The sequence below is a fragment of the Hemibagrus wyckioides genome, linkage group LG21 (genome assembly GCF_019097595.1).
Source record: "Hemibagrus wyckioides isolate EC202008001 linkage group LG21, SWU_Hwy_1.0, whole genome shotgun sequence".
In the NCBI taxonomy this organism is placed as follows: Eukaryota; Metazoa; Chordata; class Actinopteri; order Siluriformes; family Bagridae; genus Hemibagrus; species Hemibagrus wyckioides.
The window spans coordinates 11,537,941-11,561,987 of record NC_080730.1 but is presented as its reverse complement, the minus strand read 5'-3'; the positions used below and the strand labels follow the sequence as shown (position 1 = coordinate 11,561,987).

Sequence of the window (24,047 nt, the reverse complement as noted above, 5' to 3'; positions counted from 1 at the left end):
TGTGTTTGTGCGATTTTTTTTCTCTTCTCAAATATACAGCTAATGGTGGACGAAATAGCAATAAAAATGACCGCCAAACATATATTTCCCAATATTTTATTTATTTGCAGACTGGGATACTCAGACAATACAACAAATAATGCCCATAAATGGGAGGTTATGTGCTCCTGTACCTCTAAGCATGATGCTTATTGCTACATCTTTCACACGTATATTTATGTGTGACTCGCTAAACTGTATGAGTAAAAAGTGCTAAAAGTAGTTTCAAAGTTAAATGGCAAAAATGCAGCTTTTAAACTATACACACGTCCCATCAACTCCAGAATTATTGGCATCCCTCAAGAAAAGTCATAAAAACATATAATGTACAAACCACACAGGACTTTTCCAATTTTTCCTCAAAAGTAAAAATAATTCTCATCAAAATGAAATTGCAACAAAATATTTGCCATCCAAAAACATGGTGATAAAAATATTGACAATCCAAAAGTATATTTAAAATAAATCCCTATTGTCATTATTAAAATTATTCCATACTTTCCCTATGGTTACTCTGAACAAACATGTACAATAAAACAGCATAATAATCATCCATGAGCATAGTGAAGAACAACGTCTCCAGCTTTAGAGACAGATTGTAAGTCTTAATCAGTTTATCTGCACAGCTCAAGTCATGGATAAAGAGTCCAGACAATATTAATAAAAACCTTCAAGTCTGTAGCAGTTTAACATTTTTATGAAACGGTGGAAGAGTGAGGAGGATGCAGAAAGAAGCAATGTAGAACTGAGAGATTGAAGGCCTACCTGAGAGCAACAGTGAATGAAGAATGTCACACCACACGACCAAGATAATGATCATATAAAACAACACAAAAATGGTTTCCAGACACTAAATCAATGCTTTGTAATGGCCATCTGCACCTGAAGTCGAATTAAAGGCTATTCCATAACAACTATTGATGTTCATGTTTGCTCATTTTCATTTAGGATGCCAATAATTCTGGAGTTGAGTGTATATGTACAGTATGATACTGCTAACAGATATTTTCCTGTCCATCAATCAGTTTGTACTTCCACAGCTGGGGGGTGGAGTGTACCTTAAACAGGTGAATGTACCTGAGTGGTTTTTGACAAAGTGTGGTCAAATGATATAACAGTATATATAACATCGTGTTCTAACAGTTCTATACCAATAATAACATTATAACATACCACTTCGTAAACAATAATAAGAACATAACATTTCTGTGGCACTGGGTCATGAATCCAGATGTATTTTCAGTAAATTTGTCCAGAAATTAGCTTTAAATTAATTAACTCATTCTCAGTAACTTCTGTATCCTGGTTGAGTTATGGTGTATCCGGACCCTATCCCGGGAACACTGGGCATGAGGCAGGGAATACACCTACTAGCATGTGTTTGAGAGGTGGGAAAAAACCTGAGAACCCAGAGGAAATGCACACTGACACGGGGAGAGCATTTACAGAGACTCCACACAGACAGTAAGAGAAGATCAGAATGGAACCCTGGAGCTGTAAGGTGGCAATGCATCATCGTGCCACTCTCTATTAAACGTATTAGTAAATAATTCATTTCACAGATAAGGATATCTGGGTTAGCTTACAAGCAATGGTGGCTCAATGGTTAAGGCTCTGGGTTACTGATTCGAAGGTGTGAGGTTCAAGCTGCCACTGCTGGGCCCTTGAGCAAGGCCCCTTAACCTTCTCTGCTTCAGAGGAACCATAACATGGCTGACCCTGCACTCTCACCAGAGCTTCCTAAGCTATGTGAAAATGTCACTGTGCTGTAATGTTTATGTGACAAATAAAGGTGTCATCTTCTTCTTCCAGCTTAATAGCTTAAGCCAAGTCTGACTTGGCTTATCTGGGTAAGTGAGAGCCCTTGCTACACAAAATATCTCTTCATGTACAGAGAGAAGACAAACATAACACAGAAATATTAACAATTAATTACAAAAGACTAAACATAGAGAGCAGAGAGGAAAAGCATCTGACAATGCACCTCTGCAGAAAGAAGTCCTTCACGGTTTGGCCAGCTGCTCAGCAGGAGATGAGAAGGGAGTTAGTGAGTGAAGAATGACTCTGTGGGTTCTCTGATGTTCCACTGCTTGAGAGAATCTCACATGCAGCCAATTCATGACAAAGAGCATTCAGCACCTCCAGAATATGAGCCTTCCCTGTGTGGAAAAAAGCAAGACAGATGTTCATGATCAGGCTGAATGAATTCAGTGATGTTGCTGATGACTGACAGAGATAGAGGGTTTGGAAATGTACCATGATGCGGATCACTGCAAGACTCCAGTGTACTCAGTAAGATCTTGCCAAGGGATCTCCTTGAAACATTCTGTAATCACATTGTTCACAGACACCATCAGTAAACAAATAAAATTCTCTCTGTTAAACACACTACCAGCCAAACCTGACACACATTAAACACATTATGTATAATATTGTAATACGAGTGTGTATTTAAGCATTATAGCACACTGAAAGGACAGAACATGGCACAACATCATTGGGCTTCTTCTTGTAAGAAAAATAATCAATGGCAGGGTTGTGTGATGTCCTGAAGTGTCCCCTATTATCCTATAACAGCATGTTCCAAAATGTTATATTTTTATTTGATGTTGTTTACATATGCAAAACAAGTTAGTACCTAATATCCACCGATCAGGCATAACATTATGAGCAGTGACAGGTGAAGTGAATAAGACTCATCATGGCACCTGTTAGTGGGTGGGATAATACTTTAGGCAGCAAGTGAACATTTTGTCCTCAAAGTTGATGTGTTAGAAGCAGGAAAAATGGACAAGCGTTTGAGTGAGTTTGACAAGAACCAAATTGTGATGGCTAGATGACTGGATCAGAGCATCTCCAAAACTGCAGCTGTTGTTGGGTGTTTCCGGTCTGCATTGGTCGTTATCTATCAAAACAGGGTCATGGATGGCCAAGGCTCATTGATGCATGTGGGGAGCAAAGACTGGCCCGTGTGATCTGATCCAACAGACAACTTTCTCTTTGTGTCCTTCTCAAAGTTCATAAGATAAAGAAAAAGCTAAAACAAATGTTAACAAGAAAGTGTAAACTTGTTGCAAAGCATTGCAACATTTCCATTGTTGGAAAACTTAAAGTTACTGTGGTATCTGGCACCAAGAAGTTAGCAGCAGATCCTTTAAGCCCTGTAAGTTGTGAGGTGGGGCCTTCATTGATCAGACTTGTTTGTCCAGCACATCCCACAGATCGTCATTCAGACTGAGATTTGGAGGTCAAATCAACACCTTGAACTCTTTGACATGTTCCTCAAACCATTCCTGCACAGTTTTGTATGGGTGGCAGGATGCATTATTCTCCTGTAAGAGTACACTGAGGGAATACTGGACCATTAGAGGACCAATAAAGAATACTGCTGCCATTAAGGTGTGTACTTGTGTACACTATCTCCACTAGTTTGCCTTCTCCCCATAGTGCATCCTAGTGCCAACGCTTCCCCAGGTAAGTGACATACACACCTGGCTATCCACATGACCGTGTATAAGAAAATGTAATTCTGACCAGGCCACCTGTTCAGTTCTGATGCTCACATGGCCACATGGTAGGTGCTTTTAGTAGTGGACAGGGATCAGCAAGGACAATCCCCATACACAGCAAGCTGCAATGTCTGTCACCTTTCTATAGCCAGCATTAACATTTTCAGCAATTTGTGCTACAGAAGCTCCTCTGAGGAATCAGGCAAGATTGGGTAGCCTTTGCTTCCCATACACTTTTGCCCATGACCCTGTTACCAGTTCACCAGTTGCTCTTCCTTGGACTACTTTTGGTAGACACTAACCACTGCATACTGGGAACACCCAAGACCAGCCTACCTGTTTTGGAGATGCTCTGACCCGGTTATTGAACCATCACAATCCTGTCAAAGTAGCTCAGATCTTGATCTTTCCCCATTTTTACTGCTTTTAAAACTGACTGTTCACTTGCTGCCTAATATAGGTGTAATACAGATGCCACTGTAACCAGATAACAAATGTTATTCACTTCACTCCTTACTAGTTTTAATATTATGGCTGACCATTGTAAAGGTCTCCTTGTAACAAACTATACATTATTTTGGCAATATTGTTACCCATAAAAACCATGATGTATTTGGACATACTGTATGTATAAATGCTTGTCATAAAGATTGGAGCTTTGAGTTAAACTCAGACTAACCAGATCTCTGAGCTGCTGGAGTAGCTGCAACACATCCATAAGCTTTTCCTCAACCAGTGACAGACGCACCCTCTCCGTCTCCAGCATCTGCAGTTCTCTGTGAAGGAGTTCTGTTTCCTCTGCCTTCTGTTGTAGCTCCTGCACTAATGAGTCTTTTACCTATGCACAAAAAAACATATATTATTGTACTGATAAATCAACATATACATGCACTAATTCTAACTGTACAGATGTCATCAGCAGGTTTGAGGTTTTGAATAATACTATGATAACAACAGAATAGTCGTGTTCTTTATGTCAAAATTAGAATTAATCTCCTGGTTACTCAGTTGGACTTGGTTTGACCATATAGTACACAGTTTTAGAAGATTGATTATTTATTACCTCACTATCTGGTGTCTCCCAGATGAGGATGGGTTTCCTTTTTTATCTGGTTCCAATCAAGGATTGTCACCTCTGGCTTGCTTATTATTGATAAATTTAAATTGAAAATTTATGATTTGTATCCTGAATTTATATATTTCTGTAAAGCTGCTTTCTAATTATTGTCCATTGTTAAAGACTGTAAAAAAAAAAAAAAAAATAAATAAATTAAATTGCTGTCTGATAAGTCCCCTCCTGACATTCATGACAATTACCACTGTATGCTTTTATTAGATATTGTAGATATTGTAATATCTTTTTTTTTTTGAATAATTACACACTGACTAAGAGCAGCTGATATGATGTATTAAATCTAAGATTTTTAAATTTAATAACGTAATCAATAAATATTTAATTTATTTTCCTTTTTTAACATTAAATATGTTTTTAACAATAATTTATTTATTTAACAGTTTTTCATGCAGCACTACTGTATTGCTGGCAGTTTGTGAGCAAACATATATTGTGATTTTTTATGGTAGAAATGCCTTCAAGAATGGAGATTTTTGTCATATTGCCTAATATACTGTACATATTATACAAGGCCAAGTCATACCTATTTTTTTTTTAATTGTCCATCCAATTGTCCAATTCTATCCTCTAGTGGGGCAGACCCCACAGACTGTGTGTGTGTGTGTGTGTGTGTGTGTCTGCATGTCTGCAGGGGGCAGCAGTGTACCTGCTCAGGGTCAGTCTCAGCTCTCCAGACCTGGCTCTCTCTCAGCTCCAGCTGTTTGTGGAGACGAGTCACTCGCTCCAACAGCTGCAGAACAGCAGTGTGGCTCTCCTCTGCCCACGACTCGCCCCAGTGAGACAGCAGCTTCTTCAAAGCCCTCTCATCACACCTAAACATAGAACATAGCACTTAGCTGTGTGTGTGTGCACGTGTGTATGCACGTGTGTGTGTGTATCTATGTGTGTGTGTGTGTGTGTGTGTGAATTACCAAATCCAAGACAATTACACAAGGATAAAAAAAATGGTTTCTAAATAATGTACGTTTGTGGACGAATTTAAAACATTGTTATAATCTACTGAATTAATCAAGCAGAGTTTGGACATGTTGCTCAGTGCTTTATTTTATATCTCACAATGGTATCTCAGACATTTCCTCTAACCTGCACAGACAAAGATTAAGTGTACTTTATTTTTATTTACTTTTCCTATACTTTTGTTCACTTAGCATTTGTTTGCTTAACATCCAACACCAGAGGTAACATGTTAATACATCTAGATGTAAATATTAGGAAATGGAAGCTGGAATTCTGATCTATTGTCTTATATTTATCTTTTGATCTCAAACCCAAATGTCCCGATGCAAAGGAACTGGCCTTGCTGTTCGGGCCTTGCTGAGTATTTTCAGGGAAGACTATAAGTAAATGGCTACTGTGGGTATTTATATTCATAAAGTGTGAACTGCTTAGGAATAGTACAGCATCGCTAAACATATTCAACATAATTTTAGGATAATATCATGGAATTCCAATCGTATTTAGAATTGCAGTAAAAGTAAAAAGTAATGAATCGGCTGCCTGAAATCTGTAATTGTAAGTAAAAGTTGCTATAGTTTGAATGCTGTTTTTGGTATTAAACTTGTCCACATTAGTGCTTCACTGCAAAGGTCAAGTGGCTGAGTGAACTGACTATGTTTTATGTTTTTTGCCCCCCAGCTGTGTGTGCTGTTTGAGTGTACTGCTGTAGAGTAGAGTTCTGACCTGTCTCCACAGCACGAGAGCCTGGTGAGAATCCTCTTCACCTCGTCCACTTGTCTCTGCTGCTCTCCCGTCCACCTCTCCTCCTCTTCATCTGATGCTGCCTGACCCTCCACTGAGCGGAAGAGCTGCTCCTCCACTGAGACACGTGACATACAACATGCTCATCAACAACAGACGTCGGTTATAGAGGCTTCCAGGAGTAGACAATGTGCATGCAATAAAACATCTTTAAACAGATAATTATTCAATGTCACTAAACAGATTAGTGATATAGTAAGTAAGTCAATAATAATAAAATGAGCAGCATTATAAGACTATAGTAATATGAAAGGAATAAAACATGACAGATGTGTTTTATTCCTCATATGCCACAGCAATTTCCCAACAATTGCAATTTTTTAAATGAATATCATACTGTTAATAATTACATTTAATGTTGAGGAACATCTGTGAGACTCATTAGTTCTCTTCATGTTATCACTCATGTTGTAGCGGCTATAAAGAGTCATTCGCTCAGCAGCCTCCTGATGCTAATGAAAATATCATGTTATTACGCCTGTCATGTTACAGAGAAACTGGAAATGCTTCTCTAAGTAAATGTCACAAATCAATGATTGTTTGTTTTTCTATACTAAATAACAACACATATATTTCAGTTTTTTTTATAGCATTGTAAAATAAATTAAAATGAACATTTTTATCATTGCCAAATCGCTGTGGCATGACACACACTGTGGCATAACAACATGGCCTGCTGTGTTACTTATTCAACACTTCTGACCAGTCGCAATCAACAATCCAACAATATTTTATTAAACAATTCTAAAAGTTAACACATTACTATACTAAAAAAAACCCACGTCATTAAAGTGTAATGGTAATACACATAATTTGGTTAGGCAGTTTATATTCAGTGATATCATACCTAGCTTTAACGTTAGGAATTGTGAAAGCTTACTGGTTTCTGATTGGCTAGCAAGAGCCTGTTATATGATTATATTGGGTCTCGTTACAGAATTTAAAAGTAAAACAAATGAATGTCCTTCAAGACAAAACTACAACAGCAGTTGTATAATGATACACACATATTTGTGAGGTGGCTTGAAATGTAGCTGAATACAATGACAGTGAAAGTTATTGCTAATTAATTTATGTGTAAATCATATCTGTACAGAGCCTCATGCCATATGTTAGTAATCACTAGTGGTGCTTTAGCAGCATGTGTTTTGCCACAAATGTGAGGACATATGCAATGATGTCATAAACCCTGTAAACTCTGTCATGTTGGAACTGAGCAAAAATTAAAGTATGATGTCATGACAACAAACATTTGGCAAGTATTTACCAGTAGCAGAAACTGTGCAGCTAAGCGCGCAACTATGACAATGTGTGACATCATTCATTACAAATGGTTGTAAAATTTATGATGCAAATATTTATCGGATAATATACTATAATAAACATAGCATTATCACACGATCTCAGACATTTAAAGGATAAGTCCACCCTGAAACACAATCCAAATGTTTAAAATTTGTGATGTGTTTAATGATTCTGGCGCGGTTTTAATATTGCTTTTAGAGGTTAGTGGTTGTGTGGTGCTCCGATTTCACAGGAGGACATGGTTACTGCTGGTGCAGTTACAACAGGAGAAGATTTTTTAGCAATCTGAAATATTAGTGATTTTTGTCAGATAACGTTTTGTATTGATGGTGGTGACAGCAACTTAAAGTTCCAGAATGGCTAGGCTAGCTAGCAACCTACAGGATGACGAGAAAGATGTTGTGATGGTGGTCTTAGCGTAAATGTTAACGCTGTGTATGCTGGTATTTCTGAGTGGAAAACTGGGCAGTGTAAAGAACTGCTGCATCCTTCTCTTTAGGCAGAGATGAATCCTACTGGTGCCACAATTTAATAGTGTTGTGGGTGTAAGTGAAAACAGACTAACATGCCAAGGAAATAAAAAAATATATAAAATCAAGAAATTAATTATAAAATTCATCTTTTGCACAACCGATTATCATATTAATTATAAAACTGAATATGCAAGTCATTTAGGGTGGATTTTTCTTTTAAATGCTGAGTTCTCATCATACCAAAAATATGCTGAAAACACACAACTGACTGTTGTCGTGACTTGTCTCTGCATGACCTGTTGGAGAGCCACGATCTCGCTGTGTGTCCAGACAACACCGGCTGCTCTGGTGCATGTTGCCCCTGTAATGCAGCTCATCTGTGCTGCTGAACACTTTAGACTCAGGAAATTTGGGGACCTCGGCCCTGCAGAACAATAGACAATCGAATTATTCCTGTCCCCACAGTTGTACAGCAAACTCACTTCTATAGTCTTATACAGTATGTGTAAATGCATTAAATTAATAACACTGTTGGTGGCCATTCTGCTCCTCCCTTAAGTTGAGGAATAAGAGTTGGATTAAAAAAATATATTGCATATCAAGTATTGTTTCAGCCCTTTATAAAACTTCAAAGAGAGGCCAAGTAACATGAGCTAGTCTGCCATAATTCTTGTCCGTAAGCACCATAATAATTTCATTGGCTCTTGTGATAAAGCAGCACAAGCAGGGCTGACTGTGTGTAATTGAAGCCAGGCCCAGATTCAGCCACGGTATGTTTTGAGCTCAGAGTTAGCTTCACAGCCTGAGTGGAAAACTGCAATAATCTTAGAAACGAAATCTTACAAAGGACCATAAACACATAAAGCACATAAAAATACTATAATATATCTTAACAACACACGTTTTAAATTAATATTATCAACATGTTGCTCTGTTACAAAGCTTGTTAAAGTTGGTTAAAGTTTAAAGGTAGGAAATTCTTTTGCATTTTAAACTCATATCTAGGTAGAAAACAGCAGTAATATAAAGTGCAATTGATTGTTTTTATTTCTAGCCATGGTTTCAGTACTCCTTTGGTCATTTGTGTAGGAGGAAATCCGATAGGGGGCCTTCATGAATCAGAGATTAAGTGTTTCCAGATGACTGCCTTTTACCAGAGGAGGAAAAAAAGGAAAAAACTGAAGAAATACACTTTCAGCAGACTGAATCCTGGAGAGTGAAAAAAGACGCACACATCCTGCATCCTGCTGCCAAGGGGAGTCTTCAGCATGTGCAGGCTTTAACCCTGGTCTCTGCAAGCTGCAGGACAAGCTAACAAAACATTGTCCCCTGGGCTGCAGGCTCAGGAATGGGTAATGAACAGAGGTTAAGGTCAGGAACTGGGGTACTAGTGGTGAATACAGCAGGACAGATTGGAGAATGGTGTTGCTTTAGGGCAGGAGTGTCAAGCACAGGCCCTGGAGGAACAAAACCTTGCAGAGCTTAGTGTTTTCCCTGTAATACACATCTAGTTTCACTGATAAATGCTTTGTTACAATCAAAGTGCATGAATGACTCTGGACCAGTCAAATCTGCTCCTGCTCTTGCTTTAGGAATCTATGTACACAGTAATGATACCTAAATATTGGACCTAACAGGTTGCTATGGGGCCACAATGTACACCAGCATGATAGTTATGGTCTGGTTATAGAAGGGGATTGGCAAAGCACAGCTCAGTGTGGAGTGTAAAAGAGAGAAAGAGAATGTGTTTGGAGATGATTATGTAGACATAAGGCTTTAAAAAAGGTCAAACCTGACAGAAGGGTTTCAATTTGCCATTCTTCATCACAGTTGGTCTGTAGTCTCTATAATGTATATGTAAAATTTGTGAATGTCGGTTTATTGCTAATAGCTTGGAATCAAAATAAAAACAAGCACAGCTAAAATTATCATCCTGGATACCTGAAATGACTCCTACTCTTTGAGAGGCTTTTCACTATTAGACCTATTCAACATGGTTTCACAGAGGATAGGAATATACTAACCTGTTGCTAAATGATATAGGTGCATATATTAATTACTACGACATAATAAATCCAAGGTGAAAATGATTCTGAGTAAATATTTATCCTGTCTGTAGGTAAGTTATGTCTTTTTTACCTAACTGCATTCTCAACACTTATATTATGTAATGTAGAAAATGTAAACTTATTTTAACAGGCCAGTGAATGAGGCCCAAAGTAAAATATTAGCATGACCTTGCATGTTGTGACTCAAGGTAGAGATGCTAATGTCTACTAAATAGACTTTTCAAGTTTTTTTTTTTTTTTCAAGCACTGTCCTGCTCCATGACTTTGAAAGAATGGACAGGTCTGGATAATGACAAGAAGAGCAATTTTAGCCAACAGACAACCATCTGGTAGCATGAATCCCATTCTGTTCGGATGCAACTAAAGGGTCCTCCAAAGCTGTTATTAAAAACAAATGACAAAAAAAAGAATCTATTTCATTAAATATGGACTGAGAGAACTGACAGGCTGGGACATGGACATATTTGAGTAATATCTGAGTCTAAGCAAAAACTCTATAACCAGTGTTTAGTGGAAACCAAAGATGATTTTTAGTGTTTTTTACAGTGAGACTTACGCTGACTGCTTAAAGATGAACACATTGCATTTTACTACAGAGTTTTGCATGCTTTACAAAGCCCTTCAAAAAGGCAAGATGACTTTCATTACTTTTCTACCCTGCCCTTTGGGACTGTTTTCTTCACAGGCGGATTTGTTTCTTACAGGAAAAAGCACAGAGCAAGCAACAAAACAGAAACAGATGGAGAAGAGAAAGAGGAGAATGTGAATAATGCTCCAAGTGGCAAGAAGGGACTCTTAATCAATACCAAGCAATATTTAGTGTCTCAGGCGTGGGCCATTTATCATATCATTGCTTGGTTCTGGGTCACTGGTTACTACCATCATGTTTGCAGTTTCACATACTAACAACAGGATCAGATATCAGACAGCTAAACTCATGCTGGACATATCCAATGCTCTCAGGTCAGACCTGCCTGAACAAAGCTGAGGGACAGCTGCTTGGGGTTAAGAAGTGCGGACACTGGGCATTTCCTGTGTTTAGTAAAACAAAGCTGACATTACAGCCTGATGTTGTTTTCTCTGTATAGCCTTCTGTCCTAGTCTTCTCTCACACTGTTTATGTCTCTACTGAAAACTTCAACGAGATGAAGTTTTGTATCAGTATGGTACATTAGGGAAGCACAAAATCACCTACATAAAATAGGTAGTAGTAAAGGAAATTAATAATAGTTATCATTAAACATGAAGGATGAATCTGATGGAGATTCCACATCTTTATTCACTCAGGTAGGGACAAACAAATCTGATAAGAGGTATTGGTGTAGTGGAAATGTAGGCACATGACATCCCTTTGACAAAAAGTCAAAAATTAACATCTGTGTATTGGCATTTATAATCTTTATTTTTATGTTTCTTTACTGGCTTGTAAGCAGTCCTATTCCCATACTTTTCTTCAGTAAACGTGGTCAAGAACAACCTATTTTCAGAGGAGATGCCATTGGACTGACACTGAAAACAGACATTTACCTAAAACTAACTGCTTTAAACAAAACTCTGGAATAGTTTTTTGAAGACATTTAAAGACATAAAGACACAAAGTTGTGGCCTGTTTTAAATCCCATAATGGTATACAGTACTGAAAAGCTATGTCCATAATGTTCAAAATATGGTTTGTTGTCAGAAACCAATACAAGAAATTGTATATAAATGGAACTGTCTATATCAGATAGCATCTTCAGATTCTGTAGCCAGCTAAGTGTAAAAAGTTAGTTGAAGCACAGGAGGCATGCTGCAGTCTAGAAATGTTGCATAGCTACACTGCTGAGTTTAAACATATGAATGATTTCATTCCCCACACAAAATAGTACCATGACAAATTCAATCACCCCTTATGCATAGGGAGAGAGTTGTTTAAAATGAACTCATTAAATCTAAAACAGATGGTAAATAATTTATCTGTTTTTGCGTGGGAAAACACTATATGCTAGGACATATATTAAATTATGAAAGCATGAGTTTGTTGCTTAAACTAAAAAAATGCATCAGTGATCCTGACCCCTTCTAATCTCTGATCCATCCTGATGCCCTACTTCAGGTTGGAGTCTCATCACTTGGAGGCTGCTCACTGATGCTGTGGATCATCCACATGAACAGCCTGAAGATACATGGGATTGCTGTGGATAGTAGCACTTAGAAACCATGGTCTTTGGATTACAATTGCCATAAGTGAACAGTTGTAAACTTCAACAAGATAAACTTCATGTTATAAATAATATGAATTTACTGGTTACATAATCGCACTTTTTGAAAATAATGTAGTACACAGTTGTAAAAGAGTAATTATTTATAATCACAATACCCAGATGGGTATGAGGATGGGTTTCCTTTTGAGTCTGCTTCCTCTCAAGGTTTCTTCCTCATATCATCTCAGGGAGTTGCTAGCCTTTACCTCTGGCATACTCATTAGGGATTAATTTAAAATTAGAATGTATAACTTAAATCCTGAATTTATATTTTTCAGTAAAGCTGCTGAATTGAATTGAATCGTCATGAGAATGTCAAGCAGACAGTCAAACCAGTGCAGCTCTCTAGCACTGTTATTAAAATTTCAGCCCCCTGTAAACAATTTCCGAGGAAGCATGCACACAGTTAACAATCACGCAACAAAGCAACTGGTTCAGAGAACAGATTGAACTGAAATCTGGAGCTGAAATGCAAAAAATAATAAACACTTTAAAATGTTTGAGATGCTAAAAGCTGTTGTTTTGTTAGGACAGAAACCACTCTTATAACCACAAAGTCATCTGTGAACATGAGAAGAGGAAATAAGAACTCAAAAATTTAAGGAAACATATAACAATAATAACAATAACAACAATAAGTTGTTATTTGAAGCCCTCATATGAGTAACAACATCGTAAAATAGAGCTCAGAGCTTCTTACAAAGCTTACATATACTGTATTTGTCTGTACCAAACCAAGGGTTGCAAACATGTCGTATTTGTGACGTACAGTTGCTGATCCTTGTGAGGTCTCACTGTGTTGTTAACTTTGAAATCTCTACCTGCTTCAGACATAACACAGGGAAAAACAATTAGTTTGCCCTTTTAAGGTCTGTCATTATGGGCTGCAGAAATATAGTGTAGAAGAGAATGTTTTGCAAATGCCTATTGCAGAGCACCTGAAATTACAGTTCTCAGAACCAGAACTGTTTATTTTGATCGGCTGCTGTGATCTGCCAGGCCAGTCACTAAATCCCAAATGTCAGACATACATGTTTTCACCAGTGGACTTCAAGCATGATAATAACCAGGATAATAGCCATTATAATATCGCAGCAAGAAAGGAAGGTCATGTTTTTCAGAACTAAGCTTTATCCTTTATCTTCTCTGAGGATACAGAGACAGTGAACAAACAGCTGACTACTTGTATCTTTCTCCAGATGGTGCCTCCACATCTCTTTTGTTCCTCCACCCCCAGGCTCCAGACCTCATTGTCCCCGCAGGTCTATTCCTCCTCGGCATTTATTGGGAAGTGAAAACGCCTCCAGCTCTTTAGGATACACATGGCTTGGTCTCCTGTTTTTCATGGAAATGAAGTCAACAGATCCATTACTTTCCCAGAGTCTCCTCCACAGAGCCTGCCCCACAACTAAACCTCCTTCTGTCTCTTTCACTCTTCATCACAGCCTGAGCCTTTTCATAAAGAGCTTACATTTATAGACTCATGCTGTTGTGGAGCTTTTGTACCGTTATGGGCTGAATCTGGTTTAAGATTTAACTACATATATCTCAGAATTGAAGTATAAACAAGCAAATAAACAAAGTTTAGGGGCAGAAATATAAGATGTATAAGGTTAAAAAAGGATATAATAAATCAATATGAGCCCACAAAGATACTCAGTTGTATCTTTAGCTCTCATTTCCCAAAACATTCACTCTCATTAAAATAATGTTGCAGCCAGCTGACTCTGATCAGGTTCTGCACATTATAATCCCTTAAAACCCCCATCAAAAGAGTGATTTAAACCACAATGACTTTTTGAGAAATTGGTATAATTAGACAGACAGAACTTTTTTTGAAATGTGGGATGTGAATACAAAGTTACTGACTGTTTCCATCACCACATGGGATGGACTTAGAGGCAGGTGTGGTAATTCAACTGACCACTTTAGACAAGTGAGGATAATAGTAGCATGTATGAATCAGAACAAAAAGAAAAGAAAGATTTAATGGCAAGTGGGTCACTTACTGACCTATGGTGCACGACCAGTGCCATCTACTCCAACTATCATCATAGTTATAAAGTCTACATTTTTACGTGGTACTCATATTTAGGAAATAGAATTCAAAAACTGAATTGAAACAGACCCCATAATTCCAATCTGATTATGTTTATAATGTCAGTATTAAAATACTGACAATAATATAGAGGATTACTTATACTCACCCTGTCCACGTTTGTTATTTTATTCAACTTGAAAAAATACTTTTTTGTTTTAAGGAGGCACCTGAAAGAACTGAGTAGAGCAAATGACAATTTTAATGCCACCTGCTGACTTTTGCAAATGCTGTATACACTCACTGAGCATTTTAGTAAGAACACCTGTACACCTACTCATTCATGCTATTATCTAATCAGCTAATTGTCTGGCAGCGGTACAAGACATAAAATAATGCAAACAAAGCATGCGAAGATCAGACTGGTCAGAATTATTGCAGAACATATGCATCTCTTTATGGCAGCATGGCGACACATCATCTAACGGCTACTTCCAGCATAATAATGCACCATGTCACAAAGCAAAAGCCGTCTCTGGTTTCATGAACATGACAATGAGTGCAGTGTTTCTCAGTGGTCTTCCCAGTCACCAGATCTGGATCCAATAGAACAGTTTTGAGATGTGGTAGAACAGGCGATTCACAGAATGAAAGTGAACCAAAAAAATCTTCAGTAATTGTGTGATGCAATCATGTCAACATGGACCAGAATATAAAATAATTTTTTTCCCAACATCTTATATAATTCATGCCAAGTAGAATTGAAGCTGCTTAGAGCAAAGTGAGACCCTACCCAGTATTAGTATAGCGTTCCTAATAAAGTGCTCAGTGAGTGTACCTACTCTATTTTGCTTGGGGGTAATTTTCAGTTTTGCCATTACTTAGAGTGTTTAACTGACATGCAGGGTCACATTCAAGGACATGTTAATATACTGACCTTTATTACATATACCTGTGATGCCAAAAACTGCAACCATAATATCTGTTCTTTGGTTATTTAGCCATTTTTAGCTCAGAGGATACAACCCTGCAAATCTAGTTACATAAAGGCAAAAGTACCAAAAGATAAAATTAAATTATATGGCAGAGTTGGGTCTTAAATTAAAAGCATGGCGTAGACAGGGGGACCTCAATTACGTGAGAGTTTAGGGGGTAAGAGTTGCTAGGATTCAGGCTGTGACGGTTCATCTATTATTCAAAGAAAGCACAGATAGCAGCGGAGCTGCTGAAGATTGATTGGGACTTTCTGTCTGTTCAGGACAGACCTTTTCCCTCTCTCAATGTGCCGACCCTAAAGTGAAAGGAACTCACTCTGAATGGATTAGCCCCATTGTAATTCTGAATGAATTATGTGGTTTAAGGTTGTGAAAAGGGACTGGCCTCTTAGTGTGGCTTGAGAAATATTTTGGACCTTAACATGGCTCTGAAGAATGGATGAGTATGTTTATGATCAATGCCAAAATGAAGCGTTATCTCCTCTGATACATGTGCTGGTGGATATTTGCATTAAGTTCACATTTGCTTTTAAACTCTTATACAGTATATAACTTTTCAGATTTTAATATTGCTCTTTCCAGGATTAGGATTTGTTTGAAAGGAATAGGACAAGTCATAATTAATCTGAATAACATCCAAAAGATCATCTGTGCAAATACTGATGAAACCAAGAGAGCAAGTGAAACAGCTGAGCAGATTGTAAACATTAATTAAATGGCTGAGCCTTTGGAAAGTTCAATGACAGGCTAGGTATAAAACCGAAATTCCGCTGAAGCAAGCAGTACCCAGCCAAAGCTGTGCACAGTTTCAATAAAGCAAAGTTGCAGCCTACTTGCCACACACGTTGTCTGCTTAATGAACCCAAACAAAACAAGGTCTGTGCTGAAGAGAGTAAACCACATCAAGGCAGCTTAAATAGCATGTAGGCTGCCACACTTGTTCATAGTCCAAGCAAATGGATTTTCTGGGAACCATTTTAGAAACTACAATTCACTATACTGAGATGAGACATAACAGAATTACGCAATAACATGCATCAATCCACTGACTATAAGCAATCGGGGCCAACTCTAAAGTAATCTAAGGCTTACACAAGCGTTTGATAAAATAATTGCCAAAACACCAGTGTGACATGAATGCACTGCCAGATTAAGAAGTTGGCTGACCTATAATAAGAAGCTTTGTCTCCATTTGTCTTACCTGTAATACAGAAGTTCCATCTCCAGCTGCTGCATGTGTCTTTGTAAGACAGGCACATGGCTGGCTTTGGCTTCCAGCTCTTTCACTTTGCCCAAGCCACTGAGCAGAGCCTCCCTGGCTTCCTCCACCTTCTTCCTCATCTCCACCTGCTCCTTCTTCAGGGTTCTGTTGCATTCCTCTAGCAACCGCACAGCCTCCCTAGAAACACACAGCTCCTGCTCCAGCTTCTTGTTTAGGAGCATGACATCCTCAACCTGTTCAGAGTTCTGGGCCAGTTCTGTCTCTGTTGAGAAGTCCTGATGTCTTTTCATACTTCCCTGAGTGGTGGACTTCTGAGCCATGCGCTTATGATGGGCAACAAAGCAGCCGCTGTCTGGCCTGTGTTTCACATGGCTCTTCCACAGTCCAACCTAATGTGTGCAGAAAAACATCAATATCTAATGAAACACAGTCAAATCAGTAAAGTCCACACTGTGGCTGCACACTTAAGTGTAAATCATGATCATGGTTTTTGTGTTTCTCCGTTAACTGATCATACAGTCATTCTGATAAGGACTGGAAAAAAATGTATGGTGCTTTAAATGATAAGCTATAAATTGTCAGTAACTGTGATGTTACTCAATGTCTATTTAGTTATATTCATGTTTTATTTGTCATATGCAAAAGGTTATACAGATTCTCCTTATACTGGTATTCTTGGCAGCACGTTCTTAGCTGTGTGATGTATTAAGTGGTAGACATAGACAGGAGAACAGTAGACATGTAGTAGGACATATAAGATAATAGCAGTGTGCAAAAAAAAAGGACAGTAGGATACAAAACACAGTCTAACATAAGATTAAACTATTTTCTGCACTAAGAGAACACTATACTAGAAGAGAAGACAAGACAACATACAGCAGTCTGAGTTTGCTTCAAATATTTATACATTTAAAGAAATGTAGACTTTTAATGTAATAATGTGCTCTCAATTAAAAACAGTGAGATGATAAATAAAAAGATTTAGTTTCTAATCTTGCTGAATATGTGTGATAGATGTTATTTTAATAGAGATCAATCCCATTCATTCACTCATTCATTTTCGTTCATCTCTAGTAACCACAGCGCCATAGCAGATCCAGAGTATCCCCTAGAAACAATATACAGGAACAAACCTTGAATGAGACATATACACACATCCATACCATTCCAAACCCAGAGGCAATTTAGAATAGCCAACCCACCTACTGTCATATAGGTATATAAACTGTCATAACCAGAGAACCCAGATGAAACATACACACTGAGAGAACATGCACAGAAACTCAACAAAGACAACAACCTGAGCTGAGGTTTAAACAGAGAGCCAATCCCACCTTTTGCAATTATTATATGATACTGTAATCTTTACCCAGTAACTATTTGAAACAGATATTCTCTTATTAAACAAGCAGACTATTTGCAAACCTCTGTTGCCAAATTATATGAAACATCAGGTGCAGTGGCTGTGCTTTACCAATGAAAGATTGTGTTGTGTGTCACGTTGTGGCACTTTAAACAGGATAATAGAGCTAATCAGAAAATATTTTAAACCTGGTTTGCTATTTCAATGAAGGTTTCAGGCTGATGTAGGAATTTATACTAAAATTTGTGTATCCCTAATTGAGGTACACCAAACTAATCAACTAACCCCAATCAACACCATACAGTAGGATACTGTTGTCTCACAGGCCTCCACGCTAGACTAGATAACATTTATTTTTATGTGGTGCAGGTGTGAAACTGATGGAGATGTGTCTTTCACAATCTGCATCAGTCATTGCAAACAAGAATGGGTGAAACATCACTGATCACTACATCTGGAAACAGGTCTATGATGCAGAACATGTTCAAGTTTAACTTTTGCACTGTTCTAGGTATGGCCATGCATAAAGGGGGGCTAAAGGTAAAGGGGGGCTAAAGTAAAAAAAGAAATTCAAATGCATAAATATAGAATGAAAAGGAGCAGCAAGGAAAAACAAAACGAACGACTCACTTGTAAAGCCAAAGAGCGCGCATCACTGCTCTGAAGGGCCGCACGCATGTCCTCCACTAACTCCCGAAGACTTGCGTTTTCCTCCTCCAGCTTGGCTATCCTGTCCTCCGCTTCCTCCAAAGCCACAATGTCCTCATAACACTCGCGCGTGCATGAACCTTGCCTGCATCCTGTACTGTACTGATCCGGTGCGTTCGTGGAGTCGCTGGTGCGCCTCCCGGTGCCCGGGCTGAGAAGCTTCTCCCTGCGCCTCAGCGGGCTCCGGAGGCGGATTTGCGTCTCGATGTGTTCGCTCTCTCTTCCCACCAGCAGACGGCCGTCCTCGTAGTGGCAGCCAGCCTTGGTGCTGAAGTAGCCACACAGTTTGGCGTGGAACTGGCGGAAGGTGAACTCGCTCGGCAAGCTATCCAAAATCCCCGCGCACTCTTCCGACTCGGTCTCCTTATTCAGCCCCAGGATTTCACATAGAATCTGGAAATCCTCGACTGGGATTTTTCCGTCCCCCTGGCAGTCCAGGTGATGGAAAATCTCCTGCAGGTACTGATCCAGGCCAGTGGCGAGGACTATGATCTCGTTCTCCACGCCGCGGTCGAGTCCATAATGGTAAGCCAGTGTGCTCACTATCCATTGTGTCCTGCGCGCCGGGCGGCTATACGGATCACATGCTTCTAATGTCTCCATTCTCTGTTTCCCTTAGAACAATTCCATTTAGAGGGACGGAATGTGTTTGTAGATTTAGCAGATTCAGCAAAAATACGAATGAGCTACTCAGCCGCACATCGTCCTCTTCTCCTGCAACGCTACGTGTGTGTGTGTGTGTGTGTGTATGGGGCGCTGCTGCGGAATGTAGCGTACAGCCCACCAAACACATGAGAGAAAAAAACTTTTGAAAAGCAGTTAACCATTTGCTGGTACCTAACCGCTCCTCATCACCACTCCTTTGTCAGCACGAGCTCGGTACTGTGCCGGTCAAAGAGTTTCTCTAATACATGATTTTCTTCTCATTTGAATGACATTGCAATGGAGCTCAATGAGGATCACGATCAGCCTTAAGATTCAGAATAGTTATAAGTATGTCTGAGTGGCCAGGCTAACCTGAATCTGTATGCAGTTTGATTAAAACCAGACAAAGTGCTGTGTTTTTAGCACCGCAGCTGGTTTGGGTTTTGTGCAAATAAATAAATAAATAAATAAATAAATAAAATGAATGAGTGAATGAATGAATGAATGAATGAATGAATGAATGACTGTTACTTAACGTGTCATTATCTAAAACTGTGCTGCGTTCTTTTCATACATTGAAATGTCATTAAAAATAGTATTTCACCACATTCAGTCTACTAAATACAATTGCAACTATTTTGGGAAAATAATAAATAAAAACTTCTGCAGCATTGTTTCCTGAGTGACAGTTCCTGTGCGCGCGAGCCCGGTTGCCTAGGCGACATAACGCTTTCTCTGTAACAGAAGTGGCTGTGAATTTTTTGAACTCGAGCTTTTTCAGACGGCTCGCGCTTTCACAGAACGGTGCGGGGGGGAAATAAACGCATAGAAAGTCTGGAAAGTTTTATTACATCCTTAATAAGTGAGAATTTAGCTATCTACAGCCAGGAACGGAGGTAAACAAAAAATGTTTGGTTCTTTCTTTTAGATATTCTAGCATGGGTATTGGAGTAATGGTTGAATTGTCATGTCGTGCTGGTTGTTTCTGGCTGAAAGGGGATACACACTTTACCCAAAAATATCACTCGGAAAATCCTTGAATATTCATTTTAGCCTGAATTGAGGAATTGCTTACACATTGAAAACTACATAGGTGGTGTCTTCGAGTTAACATATGAACATTTAGTAACGCATTTTAATCCATATGTGGAGAATTTTAAAGAGGAAGGACATATTTGGAATTTATGCATATGCCTATATTTTCAGACATTTTGTTAAGATCAGTGCATGGATCAGAAATCCACCACTCAGGGCCAGGCAAGCTGAATTCATATTCACAATAGTTTAACATGTTAATACTGTGTAACCTAACTAGACAGGAGAGCTTGAGAGGATATTGTAAGAAAACTTTACCATTTATTGAATTCAGATACATTTGAAGACATGGTGCTTACTTGAGTTGATACGCCGATGAGGCATAACATTATGACTACTGACAGGTGAAGTAAATAAGACTGATGATCTCCTCATCATGGCACCTGTTAGTGGGTGGGATATATTAGGTAGCATGTGAACATTTTGTCCTCAAAGTTGATTTTAGAAGCAGGAAAAATGGACAAGCGTAAAGATTTGAGTATTAAGAGCCAAATTGTGATGGCTAGATGACTGGATCGGGTGTCTCTAAAACTGCAGCTTTTGTGAGGTGTTCCTGGTCTGCAGTGGTCAGTATCAATCAAAAGTGGTCCAAGGAAGGAACAGTGGTGAACCGATGACAGGGTCATGGGCGGCCAAGACTCGTTGATGCACGTGGGGAGCGAAGGCTGGTCCAACAGACAAGCTACTGTTGCTCAAATTGCTGAAGAAGTTGGCAGTAAAAATGGGACCAACAAAATATTAAGCAGGTGGACATAATGTTATGCCTGGTCGGTGTATATGCGTTCAAAGACACACCCAAAGCTTTGTGGTGACCTATAAGACAGTGGTGTTGGCAAAATATGAACTATTCTTGTGTTTGACTAAAGTAGGAAAACATTCTGGGGACAAGATGGAAACTGGTACCTCCAACACCTCAGTGGACCAGATGAGCAGCAGCAGTGATGAAGACTGCCAGTCTTCTGATGAACAGGAAATGCACAATGGGAATAATGTTGATGACAGTGCTGTCCATATTTCTGAAAGCAAAGAGACAGAGACTGAGGCAGCTGGACCATGCCCACATATTATCCACAGCCACCTGCAGTGCAGTGCTGATTCCAGCTACACAGTCACCTGCATGGTTAGCATGGTGCTGGCTGTGCCAAGAGGTGCAGTTAGTTTTTGACTTTCATTGCAGACAGTGTTTACAGTAATCTAAGTAAAGACTATTCTCTGATTTCGAATGTTGAAACTAAGTTTTCAGAGTATATGCTTTTCATCCCTGTGTGATGTATAAGAATTTAGACATTTTGCAGCCAGTTGTGCTCAGAAAATGTTTTTTTGTCTTTTCTGGCAACAAGGTTATGAAGATGACCCAGTTACTGCTACAGAGGATGAGAAACAACTCAGGAAAGTCCAGTCTAAATGTAATATAGAGGCACCAAAAGCTCAGGCCTATTACCACATAGAGTACAATCTTCTTCCTGATGACAGCAAACCAATCAAAGTAGACCTGGTGATGTTTGGTTTAGTGGCAAAGGTGTATATGGAAAACGAGACAAAGGTAATAAACTAGACTTGCTTACATTTTAGAGCTTTTTCACACTTCACTACATTGCATAAAGTTACTTATATATGTTACTGGTCACCAGGTATGTTTAGTTATTCCCTCTTAGAAATGAACAAGGACTGGAAAACAAAATAGCAATTACAAACAACTTATTTACAAGGATGCATGTAGCCAAATGAAATGTCAAATGTCAGCCAAATGAAAGCTTCTTATTGGACATCATTCTGTGTGAACATTCCATTCATCCAGGACTTAATGCCTTCAAAATGACATTCTTAGTAGGCGGTAATATTTTTGTTTCACACACACCAAATGCATGATCATTTATGGGCCTGTGTGTAGGTGCTGAAGCCATGGCAGGAAGGTGATCTACTTTGGCTCGGCTGGTCTCAGTCTGTGAAGCTCAATGTGACCAGAGAGCTGCTTATAAAGATGTCATCACATAAAGTAACCTTCAGACTATGGGACACCAAGAACAGAGTGTCCAATAAAGCAAAATACGACAGACCCAAGGCCTTCAGATTGCCACAGGGAAGGAGGGTTGAGGATCCAGAGCAAAGAGGTGTGCTCACAGCTCCAACAAATGTTTACAACAGAGTTTCAAGTATGATTATATAACCTGTCCGTTTTTCAAAACAGGATTTCCTGAATGTGTTATGAACTCCAGAGCTAATGTTAATAAGCAACTTTATGGATGGATTCACTGCACTATGTACATTGCAGTTTAAGTGAATTTGTAATATACTGCAACTTAATTATAGGCATAATTCACTAGAATTTGGCCGAGATTACTAGGAGGTATTCAAGTATACTTAACTGAATGTATTTATGATGAATCTTCAGACATTTTTTCAACTGCTTACACAAGAAACTGACTCTGTTGTGTAAATTGTGTGGTGGTAGGAGCTAGCCTGGACTGTGAACCAGAAAGTGCAGGTAATTATTCGTCACTTCTATGATTTCAGCTCAGAACGTATTCATTTTGGTTGCTCTTTAATTAAAACTGCTCGATAACATGAAAGCTCAGGAAATGCTAGGGTAATGTTTCACCGAATGTTTCCTAAGGTGGCATAAAGGGTATGGTCTATAAGTTGCGAGCTCTTTATGAGAAGCAGAACCCAACAAGTTCTTCCAAAAAGTGCCAAAAAGATGCCCTATCATCGGACTATAAACGAACTTCAAAGCTCAAGTGTAACACAGGTAGAAACATAAAGCATTGCTTTTAATAGTGACCAAAGGCTAGACTGCAGTGGCAGACCATGATTCTCTTTTGTAACTTTACAGATGATCCCAGTTTACCCACTATGGAGGCAAGTGAGAAACCTCTGTTGTCTGCGGTTCTAAATACTGCTGGATCGCTTTCCAAACAAAGGTTCAACATTGCATTCCTTTTTATCATGACTCAGCACAGCTATTTATGCAATTATTTATGCACATAATAATCTTAATACTCTCCAGTCTTTTCTAAAAACATGCAAAACATAGGTCCAAAAAAATAGTGTGCAAGTTCCTGCACATAATGCTAAATATTTGTAAGTATGTATGTGGAGGTATACTGTCATACACAATCCTGTAATAAAAATCTTCCAGATTAGCACTAGACATGTTTGTTTTCCACAAAGTCAGTCTAAAAAACCTATTATAATTATTTATGTATACTAGTTATGGAGGAAAGCAGAATGCCCAAACGTCTCAGCCAAAAATCATCACTTCTGAAGCTACTACGGATCAAGAAAAGGACACGGCGTTGTCAACGTTAGCAAGGAAACCCTCATTAGATCACTGTGCGAAGGGCCCCAAGAACACCACAACAATCTGTACGTGCATCTATTCAAAAATAAGTTCTAAATAAAATGTAAACCATTGTGGTTACATTTAATTTGATCTATACATGAGGTTTA

General features: G+C 38.8%; 2 protein-coding genes across 3 annotated transcripts in view; one reads left to right on the top strand and one right to left on the bottom strand.

Annotated features, from left to right (window-relative positions):
* Window positions 1-94: 94 nt before the first annotated feature.
* efcc1 (EF-hand and coiled-coil domain containing 1) lies at window positions 95-19,596 on the bottom strand. Its single transcript, XM_058372952.1, has 8 exons — window positions 18,780-19,596; window positions 16,766-17,175; window positions 8,489-8,643; window positions 6,364-6,499; window positions 5,330-5,495; window positions 4,228-4,386; window positions 2,296-2,365; window positions 95-2,198 (listed from the first exon to the last, which is right to left on the bottom strand). The coding sequence occupies exons 1-8, from the start codon at window positions 19,458-19,460 to the stop codon at window positions 2,062-2,064; spliced, it is 1,914 nt and encodes a 637-aa protein (XP_058228935.1). The 5' UTR covers window positions 19,461-19,596; the 3' UTR covers window positions 95-2,061.
* The window catches only part of cfap92 (cilia and flagella associated protein 92 (putative)), a 12,806-nt gene continuing 8,000 nt past the window's right edge, over window positions 19,242-24,047 (top strand). The window contains exons 1-8 of one of the 2 annotated variants that reach the window (XM_058372951.1): window positions 19,242-19,382; window positions 21,464-21,745; window positions 21,938-22,140; window positions 22,489-22,708; window positions 23,050-23,082; window positions 23,212-23,346; window positions 23,431-23,518; window positions 23,809-23,963. In XM_058372951.1, the coding sequence (XP_058228934.1) occupies window positions 21,487-21,745; window positions 21,938-22,140; window positions 22,489-22,708; window positions 23,050-23,082; window positions 23,212-23,346; window positions 23,431-23,518; window positions 23,809-23,963 (1,093 nt within the window). In that variant the 5' untranslated portion in view covers window positions 19,242-19,382; window positions 21,464-21,486. Of the gene's footprint in view, window positions 19,383-19,879; window positions 20,399-21,463; window positions 21,746-21,937; window positions 22,141-22,488; window positions 22,709-23,049; window positions 23,083-23,211; window positions 23,347-23,430; window positions 23,519-23,808; window positions 23,964-24,047 lie in introns of those variants that run through there. The other variant, XM_058372950.1, reaches the window with a different exon arrangement.

Excerpts from the sequence above, each read along its gene's own strand:
- efcc1 (XM_058372952.1), bottom strand. The coding sequence starts at position 19,460 with ATGGAGACATTAGAAGCATGTGATCCGTATAGCCGCCCGGCGCGCAGG. Across the intron at positions 8,644-16,765 it reads ATGGAACTTCTGTATTACAG|GGCCGAGGTCCCCAAATTTC; the intron begins GTAAGACAAATG and ends ATTGTTCTGCAG. Across the intron at positions 2,199-2,295 it reads TTGCAGTGATCCGCATCATG|GGAAGGCTCATATTCTGGAG; the intron begins GTACATTTCCAA and ends TTTTCCACACAG.